The sequence below is a fragment of the Eretmochelys imbricata genome, chromosome 5 (genome assembly GCF_965152235.1).
Source record: "Eretmochelys imbricata isolate rEreImb1 chromosome 5, rEreImb1.hap1, whole genome shotgun sequence".
In the NCBI taxonomy this organism is placed as follows: domain Eukaryota; kingdom Metazoa; phylum Chordata; order Testudines; family Cheloniidae; genus Eretmochelys; species Eretmochelys imbricata.
In genome coordinates, this window is record NC_135576.1 from 75,960,499 (window position 1) to 75,970,684 (window position 10,186).

A 10,186-nucleotide genomic window follows, 5' to 3' on the forward strand; every position below is an offset into this window, starting at 1 on the left:
GGGCAAACATTTGCAGAAAATGATTTTCCCCCCCGCCCCTCTGTTTCCTATAGGCATTTTTTTCTGGTAAACTAAAAGTGAAAGGTAACATCATGCTGAGCCAGAAGCTGGAGATGATTCTTAAAGACTATGCCAAACTCTGAACTGCTAGATGGCCTACTTCAGTGGCCCCTAAGAAGAACAGGATTGGCTGTCATTTCAGAAACAGAGCTTGAATCTTTATACAAATTTCTTATTGTCTATGTTCTGATTCACTTTACTGCTAATATGTTTCCTTGATTGTTGCAGATACAAAAACCTGATATAAATCTGTTTAACACTGTCTCTTTCTCTGTTCCTCAATAAAAGTTTGAATCATAATTTTCTCATATTGTAACTTTATTTAAATAAAACTTGTGTAGTTCTTACAAAATACATATTTCTATATCAATTATAAAGAAAATTAAATCATTAAAATGTGCTGATACCTCCTTCCTGCATCACTGTTTTCCATTGTCTTTAGTTCTTTCATACTGCTTAAGTCTGATGTTTAAAATGCCGAAGAATGTGAAGATTTTGTTTTTGCAATTGGTGTATTTGGTGGTTTATTATGGCCTCCTGTAAACATCTTAAAGAAGCTGTTAACTTGAGGTCAGTTTCATTTTTTACATATAGTCTGCATATCTTTCGGTAGACAAGAAAGCTCTTTGAACTTTGCAGCACATCACCACATTCAGGTTATCTGCCATGTAGAGAAATTTACTATTAATTACCATCTGCCAATTAAATGCAAATGCTCAGTGTCTTTCAGTACAGGCCATTTATTATACTAATTAGGTGTTCATGCTGCAGGTTTGAAAGGTTTATAGCTGTGTTAAAGATAATGGAATATTAAAATATGCAGTGTTGGAAAAAGGCCTGGTTCAAGTCCTGAATCAGGAGGGGCATTGCAATTGCATTGTATATTTGATCTACTGTTTAATAATTTCCTTTGTGTACTTGAAAGATTGTTACTTTTATTTACTTGCAAAGCAAGTCAAGTCAAGACTTGCAACTGTATAGTAATCATAACAGACTTAAGGAGAATAATGCCTTCCTCTCAGCAGCTGCCCTTACAATGAGAGGTAGAAACCAAGGGGTTAAGTGAGTTAGTTACCTTGTTACCACAGGGACATATTCTCATATTTAAATAATATATATACGTGCTTCTGTACTGTTGTCAGTACCACTAACACCTGCTGCTACAACAGCTTGCTATTAGGTGGAGGAAATGAAAGCTCTGTATTTCACATTGATTTGGAATTTCTTTATATATCATTTGCTTTGAGTCACTACACAAACCGAAGTTAAATGTTTAGTCTTTTGCGTTCACTCTCCGACTCTGCAATGACTTTTGCTCAGCAGTTACAGGAATCTGCTGATTGGGTAAGATGAAGCTACATGGTTATAATTAATGCTGCATGAGAGCTTTTTAGCTGAAAAGCAGTGGAGTGCTGAAAATGTCTATCTCACAACACCAAAGGTTTCACAGTAGTCAACCTCCCCTTTATGAAATCATTCTTTTGAGGGCCAGCATAATGGCAGAAGAAGAAATAGTTGCTAAGTGAGGAAATTCCTGCTTTCTGCTGAAAGCTAGGTATATTACAAAATGGATAGAGATGAATCCAGAAGAACAATCTGGAGTTGCTCTTGAGGTACCAGATACAATACTTAGACTATAATTTCCAAGCTAATCAATAAAACAGTGAGACTAATAGGAAAGTAGTTATCCTCTATTCTGTGAATGAAATACAGAAAAATACTATGATGGGAAGGCATTGTAGAGGAAAGAGAACCAGTAGCAGAAAGAGAGCAGCAAGGGTGGGGAAAGAAAGAAAGACTCAGCGTATTCCATAACATAAATAACTTAGGATGGGGATGAAGGCGAATCTGTGTTTGTCAATTTTATAGACAAACATACCCATGAATAAGAAATCTAAAAAGTGTTCCTGATCCATATTTCTAACTTGAGATAGATGGTCTCAGCTAATATGTCACATTCAATCCAGTAGTCTAGTTTAGGAACACCAAACGCACAAAAATATTGTGAGAGTTGGCCAACCTACCTGCTACGTTTGTAGGCTCTTCTTTTGTGTTACAGTGGTATCGTTGGATGAAAAGAGAGAGGATTCTTTCTGATTAGGCTGCAGCTTTAATTATACATTGATTGACCTTTTTCATTGCAATAAACAGGTGAAAAAACTGATTCCCAGGAAGTATTTTTTGCTACCATATATACAGTAAGACTCTCTTGAATCTCTGTGTGGGAAGTGGTTTTTTCCCCCTTCCTTAATCCATAGTTACTATTTCAGCAAAGGATGAGAGCAGAAGAAGACAAGTGCATGGACCATAGTCAAATTGCTGAAGATGTCTGAGACTGACACTTTGTTTTACGAGGTTGTCTTCTATTCAGCAGTAGTTAAGCAACTTTAGCTGAATTAATGATATGATTTTCTCAGTGTCAGAAACTGAAACCCCTCATATTAGAGAATGGCTGCTGGGGTAAAATGGTTTGTGTAAAGCAGTTAATTATACATGCTAATATTCTTTAGTACCTGTCCTAAGGGCAGCTATGTAGTGTCCATGAGGCTGTTCATATTTGGATTTTTAAGTGACATTGGCTTGAGCTAGACATAATGAGAGCAGCCTCTGCTCCACAGCTGATCAGGAATGAAGAGCAGAGATGGTGCATGCAAGTCATTAACAGTGCATTGGGATGTGGAAGTCTGCACAGCTCTTAGCCAGTTGATGCTAATGGTGGTCCCCCCCCCCAACTTTGAATGTCAAGTCCATTTCCATTTGTGTTTTAAAAATGATGCCCTTGTTTTAAATGCTTATTTTTCAAGGAGCATAAAACTATTGTGCTCACAAGCTACATTAAACTCTTTGCAATGTGTATTTGTACCTTATCCTCGGCATCTGATATGTACTAAAAAGCACAGACATACAGATTATAATCTAAAAAAAACCTGTTCAAGCACATTTCAAAAAATGTTAATACACAAAATATCAAGTATCCCAATGCCAATTTAAGCTTATAATACAGAATTTTCAGCTAGCTTTCTTATATAAAGAGGACAGATCCCTTCATGACTTGAAAAAGGGCATCACACATCGGAAAGGTTTAAAACTAGGAAATAACAGGAGAAACCAATATAAATCCATACATCAACAGATGAAACAATGAAATCTGTACTAAATGAGATAAAATCTATCAGTGGCTTATATTTGTTTCCTGTACATGACACTTTCTGTGTATAAATGGCTTACTATCAGTGTTTTTTGTTGCATAGTACAAGTCACACTCAGTGAGACATTTAGAACAATCATTTTCTCCAGCATCTTTCATAAAAAGGTCTCAAACTACTTCAGAGATGCAGATAAAATAACCAGAGAACATATCAAAGTATTGCATGCTAGTAATATTGCACAAATAGTGAGGCAAACATGTCACAAAGGGATGAAAGTGTATACAAGAAAATGATAAATTTAATAATGTATCTAAATATTGATTGCAAAGGATGCTTCTTTGTCTGCTATTTGATAAATCTTTGGCATAGAATGCTCAGTTGGTGTGTATTTAAACGGTTAGACACACACGACACATTGATTTTTTTCTAGTTACAGATTTTATAGTTTTTACGGCTAGAAGGGACCACTGTGATTATCTAGTCTGACCTGCAAAATAGAGGCTATAGAACTTCCCTGAATTAATTTCTGTTTGAACTAGAGCATATCTTTTAGAAAAACAACCAGCCTTGATTTAAAAATCGCCAGCAATAAAGAGTCTATTACAAACCTTTGTAAACTATTCCAATAGTTAATTTACACCTTTTTTCCAGACTGAATCTATCTAGCTTTGATTTCCAGCCACTGGTTCTTATTATATCTATTGGATATATCCTTTGTGTTGTACTTATGTGTCTACTGAGGGGAATGAAGTTGAAGAAATTAATTTTGTATTTAGCTTCTTAGGAGTGAGGTCACAGGCACTGACTTTTGTTTTTGCCAGTGGGTGCTTTTGAAGAGGTGTGTGTGTTTGGGGGGAGGCTATTTTTAGCATATTTCAACACTTCTTTCATATTCTAGTTATTGAATATGTGTCTATCATTGGTATCTTAGTGGGTGAAGAGCAGCGGGCGGGGGCACCTTGAGGGAGGGGGCCTCAGGGTCAGGGCTGTCCCTAGGGGGGTGTGGGGCCCAGGACATTAGAAACTCAGTGCCTATCTGCCCCACCCCCACCCTGCTTCTTCTGTCCCTGTCCCTGCCCCACCTCTTCCCCACCCAGTTCCACCCCGAGTGCGCTGCACCCTAACTCCTCCCCCTTCCCTCCCAGTGCCTCCTGATGCTGCGAAACATCTGATCTGCAGCATGCAGAAGGCGCTAGGAGGGAGTGGGAGGTTCCCCCCCGCCCGCCTGCCTCTCATCTCCCCTTTTGCCTACTCAGCCCTCCTGCCTCACTTCCTCACCCGTGGGCCTGGGGCAGTCCCCCCGATTCGCCATACCCAAGGGACAGCTCTGCTCAGGGAAAGAGGTGGAGAGGGGTTGGGGCCTCTGGGTGGAGCGAGGCAGGGCCTAGTGGGGAGGAGACCGGGCAGGGGTGGGGCCGCAGTCCAGGCATCGGTGCCCCCCCACACTTCTAGGGAGCTTCAAACACTTGTGCCCAGCCTCCCCAAACGCAAGAGTCATGTGCCACCTATGACAGATGGGCTGCTATGTTTTGTGCCTGTTTAGCTTTTTCAGCATATGAGGCTTGATTCCTAGATTTGAACCATCATAATCATGAATGTGTATGTGAGATTTGCTGTGCTGTACAGGATGGGTTGCAAAGTTCTGGCCAGCCACAGATAGAAATGGGGATATTTTGCTGCTGTGGATATTTAAGCAGACCATAGCACTCCTCTCTCCTGAGCAGCAATACTCCAGTCTTAGCTGGGTTCTGCTATATCCAAGTGCTGATTTCTACTAGCCATTGAGAAAACTGAAATATGCCAACCAGTGTGTCCTTTTTATACGTTATGCAGTGAATAGATGGAAAATAGCAGAACAAGCATACTATCAGACGTACTAAGGAGACCATCTAATGCTGATGAGTGAAAAGGGTGCCCTTAAAGCACTCTTTATATGACCTTTTCTCCAGCTACATAGTTGCCAGATATAATTAGGGCTGAAGCTCTAAAAATGCTGCACAGCTTCTTTTTACAAGTGGTCTTTGTGGCAAATACAGCGTGGTCTCTCTTACATTAACAAACTTGCCTTATTATCAGTTTTGGAAAAACAATAAGGTTTCTCCTGTGCATAACAAGGTAAATTATGCAACGCCTATATGCAGGCACATAGCCATATCCAGGTATATTCAAAAGTAGGTGTTTGCCAATGGCCAAATATACTATCTATATTAAAATTCACTTCCCCAAATTCATTAAGATACTTCCCATGGATATTTTTAAGGCACTCAAGAAGATAGGCAGACATATAGATAAAGAATAGCTGGTATAGTCAAAGTAAATGGGCATTCAGTAGGCTATGTATTTTATGTAGAACTTACTGTTTACATCATTGTATAAACCTCTAAATGTTTATTATTTGTATTATCAGCTCCTAGGAGCCCAGTCATAGACTGCAACCCTGTTGTGCTAGGTGCTGCACAAACATGGAACAAAAACGGTTCCTGACTCAATCTTAGGATACGAAAAGAGATGAGAGAGATATAGACAAATGAGGTAGTGCAAGGAAACAGTGAGACAATATTGATAAGCATGATAGGCAGTGGTCTCTGCAGACCAACCACCTAACTGTTGTCAAGGGTAGGTTTTTTTGTTTTTATTTTTATTTTTTAGGCATTACTGTAGAGGAGAGTTTAGAGGAGGGATTTGGAGGATAATGAGTTAGTTAAGTATGAGGGGTGGCCTGGGAGAAAATATGAAAGTGCTTATTTGAAAATTTAACAAGTGGGCAATGGAGGCTGGCATCACGTGCTGTTTAGTTATTTTGAGCTAAATTCTCCTTAAATTAACTTCAAAATTCAAACAGCATAAGTAGTTGGATTTCCCACACTGCTCTTAAACACACACTGTTTATAGTCAACTCCTGTCCTGGAGTTCAGCTTTATTGATGTCTGAAACAAAATCCTGACATAAGCCTCATTTTTAGCTTTCTCCTCCTGCTTCGTTTGTTCCTATGTTCTGCAGGCAAAACTTTCTGTTCCATTCGCTAGTTCCCATTGCTCCTCCTTTTATATCCTGATTGAGGCTAACTGAATCCACCTGATAGTGTGACTCCAGCAGTAAATCTACTGTACTTTCATGCTGGGTAGAAGCACCTAGTAACCAAATGCCCAAACAGAAAAGCCCTGCATCCCTATATAGGTTTCTAGAGTCTGCCATCGTGTTACAGGCAGGTTATATGAAGGAAAACTGTTGTTGTGATATCGATGGAAGCTGTACATGACTGCGTTTCTGTGGGCAGAATTTGGCTATTTAACTTTTGTATCTTTTTGTAGTCCAAGAAGGTTAAGATAGTTTAAATATATTTTTGACTGTACTACCATCAATTTTCCTTCATTCTAATTTTGTTTCAGAAATATCAGGGCATATAATACATGTAAGTAATATTTTGACACATCAAATATAAAGCTATAGTGATGTATTTTCTCCTGTGTGGTGATGAAGGTAGGTTTTGTTAGCTGTTAAGATTATCAGTCTTATGACTTTAACTTTGTTAAATACAACAAAATATCGTAAAGAAAAGACATTCAGGCTAATCCTTGGACGTAGGATTATTTTGTTTTTGTTTGTGTAGGCTCCAATGCTGGTGGGGAAAATGATTCTTATATTCTTCCATTCAGAAAAAATATTACTCTGTGGTGAGATGTCATGTTTCACATCTTTCTGTTCACTTATCTAGGCTGGCTTTTTACATCCCTTCTGGGCATTCAGCGCTAACATCTACAAGTGTCTTGTAGAATCCATCTAGGGAAGGAGGGGGTATATTACAGCTAGTCTCCTTCAGCAGCTTTTCCCTCCAAGGCAGTTTCTCCGATGATCACTTTATTCTTTGCTAGCCCTATGTGGCATTGCCCTGAAGTGCACAGCCATTTTGTCCACTAGCAATGAAGCATTTCAATTTTCTTTTGACTAGTACTGCTGGAATTTCCATGATATGAGTGAAACAGGTTTAAAAATCATGCTTGTTGGAAACTTTTTCATGGTGGCTTGCCAACCACCAGTGAATGTGATCAGTTTGCTTGAGTGAGTGTGAGATTTCCTGTCTGGGTTATTTATTGTATGGTACTTTTAGAATGCTTCAAATATGTAAATAGGAAGGTGATATATAGGCAAATTATTGCATACTGCTCAATGTATGTATAGCTGCTAATATTTTTTAGACCCATGACTGAGATGGGGAGAAGGCAGGAACACAGAAGTAAGTAATCACCATATAAATAGTGATCTAACATGGTCTGTAGATGGCAATCCAGTTGTTTGTCCTTAAGGAGTACTTGGATCAGTGTTAAACATGTCAGATTAAAATCTGCATGCTCTCTAGCCTGAGCTGTTTACATTTTATTTTGCCTTTTCCTGCTTCTTGCATCATGGTCTTATTTCTGGTTTGTAATTCATCTCACTTTCCAGAAAACGAATAGAAATCCTGAAGATTTGCATCCTCTTGTCACCTTTTAAATGACCCTTAAATAAAACAGGGGAAATGGATATGAAATGAGAATAAGACTATGCAAGTGTTGTACTAGCCTCAGCTTGGCTCTGTGCTGATTGTTATGCCTTCACTGGAAGTCACTGGAATTGTTCTTAATTAGGTTATTCCAGAGTATTTCACTACACCCACCAGCTATCATCAGGATTTAGTGATAACTGCTCTTTAGGCATGCAGCCGATGAAGTGAGCTGTAGCTCACAAAAACTTATGCTCAAATAAATTTGTTAGTCTCTAAGGTGCCACAAGTACTCCTTTTCTTTTTGCTCTTTAGATGTTGACAAGTGCATTCATAGTCAGAATTCCTTTAAAATTAACGAGGTAAAAAAGAATGAGAGACGTAAAGCCCACCAATTTGAAAAATGACAACCTCAAAATAAAAGGGGAATTTAAACCCCTCTTGTCCTGCCACCCCCTTTAAAATCTACCCTGCTCTCCTTTTCTCAGATTTCTTAATGTGCCAATCCATCATACCATGTTTCCTGTAGAAGAAACAAAAATGTCATCTGTCAGTCAGGACTCTTAAACTAAACCGAATTAAGGCCACTTTAATTCTGAATGAGAAGGTGCACACGGGTTTAATGCAGTTTTACTAATCCACTTTAAATTCACACCTTTAGTTAATTTGGATGAATTTTCCTGAGTGTCCCTTTGTAGACAAGCCCAGAAACAGCATTTAAAATTTCAATGACCTAATTTTAGAAGTGTTGTTTTTTTAAATAAGGGATCCTTTTTTAAAAAAAGTTTGAAATATCATGCCTTGGAGGAACTGACTCTTACTTAAATATACTTAATTCTTCCTGTAACATAGTGGTCAGCACCTGAGCATCCCATCGTGGCCAAAGGTTACATTGCAGGCCCTGTCTTGCGGGCTCCTTAAGTACACCACACAGCCTCTCTTGTGTCTAGAAGCACCCCCACCCAGGACTGGTTTAATAACAGGAAAGGTTCAAACCGACCTCAGAATCTCCAAAATAAAGTCTCTAGTAATGACACATGAGTTCATACTCAGCCTTGGTTCTTTGTCCCACACGGTGCTCTTCCTCTGTCTGGTCTGCTCCACCCAAAGCCACCAGTCCCAGCTCTTTCCGGCTTCCTTCTCCTGTCAGCGTCTCCCCTGGTGTGAGGGAGAAGGTAGTCCCCCTTTTACTTGGGACTTAATTGGGCTCACTGGCTCTGAAAGAGGGATGCAGGGCCTGGACTGCTCAGAGGGACCCAGTACCCTGTGACACTCCCACAAGGTTAACTTGTGGAGTGAATAAGGACCCATACAGAGAAGCGGTAAGTGCTGGTGAAGCAATCTTTTCTGATCATGATCTTGGGAAGGGTAAGAGGAAAGAATGGTACACCATTAAATCTCAACATTCTTGCAATGTTCTTGACTCCTATTTCTTCTGTTGACACATTCCTTCTCCCCATGTGAATACCCTGAATACCCTGTCCCTTCAATATACTAGGGTTGCCAACTTTGTAACATTTTAAAACTGGACACTCCAGCAGGAGTGCCAGAACCTCTCCTTCCCCCCAGCCCAGGTCTCCCATCCTCTCCCCGCCCTCCTCACCACCTCACGATACCTGCAAAGAGGGGCGCTCTGTCCTCCTTCTGCACCGGCTCCCCCTGGCACTTTCAGCCGCCCTCCCTGGCAGCCAGGCCTGGTCGGGGAGTGGGACGCAGCCGCTGCCAGTCACTGATCTGTGCAGCGTAGCCAGCTGCCTGGGAGAGAGCCTGGTTGGGGTGGGGGGTAGCAGCAGCCTGCTCCCTGCCCGGGCTCAGCTTCTAGGGACAGGGGCCAACCTGCTGCTGCCACCCCTCCCCAGCCAGGCTCTCTCCCAGGCAGCTGTCCTAATGGCATGAAGAGGCCCTGGTCCTGCCCCTTCCACTCTCTGCCTGGGTCAGCTCCTGTGGGAGGGGGAGTCAGCATGCCTCCCCACCCCCGATGCATCACCTAACCAGACTTTCAGTGTCCAGTCAGTATTTCTGACCAAACACGGCCAGGTGCCCTTTTTGACCGGACTTTCCAATAGAAAAATAGACTGGACACTTGGTAACCCTATCAGTATGTCTGTCAACACTGAAAGCACTGTTGTGTTGCGATGAATATAGTTATGCATGTCTAACTCCCGGTATATATACTAGGCACACTCCCAGGTTTTACACATATGCAGAAATTGGTGCAATGAAGCAGTTTGGCATGCTTGTAAGTAAGTAGCTATTCTGCGGGATCTTTTCTGTGTTCTGTAGTTGGGGGATATTTTTCAGTGTCGTTCACTTCTGTCTCAAATCCAATAGATTGAATGCTTAATCAAATGCTTTGAGGCCCTGCATTTCTGAAAAGCATAACCAAACAAGGTGGGACAATGTGTAGAAAAGCTGTCTAAATTGTATGACACTGACTGAGCACAAGGCACTTTACACTATTCCCACTCCTACATTTTTCCAAACTACAAGCATCATG

General features: G+C 40.7%; 1 protein-coding gene across 2 annotated transcripts in view; it reads left to right on the top strand.

Annotated features, from left to right (window-relative positions):
• Positions 1–471, top strand: part of HSD17B4 (hydroxysteroid 17-beta dehydrogenase 4) — a 120,330-nt gene extending 119,859 nt beyond the window's left edge. For both annotated transcript variants that reach the window (XM_077817366.1, XM_077817367.1), the window contains one exon: positions 54–471. In XM_077817366.1, the coding sequence (XP_077673492.1) occupies positions 54–143 (90 nt within the window). In that variant the 3' untranslated portion in view covers positions 144–471. The remainder of the gene's footprint in view (positions 1–53) is intronic.
• The last annotated feature ends 9,715 nt before the right edge of the window (positions 472–10,186 follow it).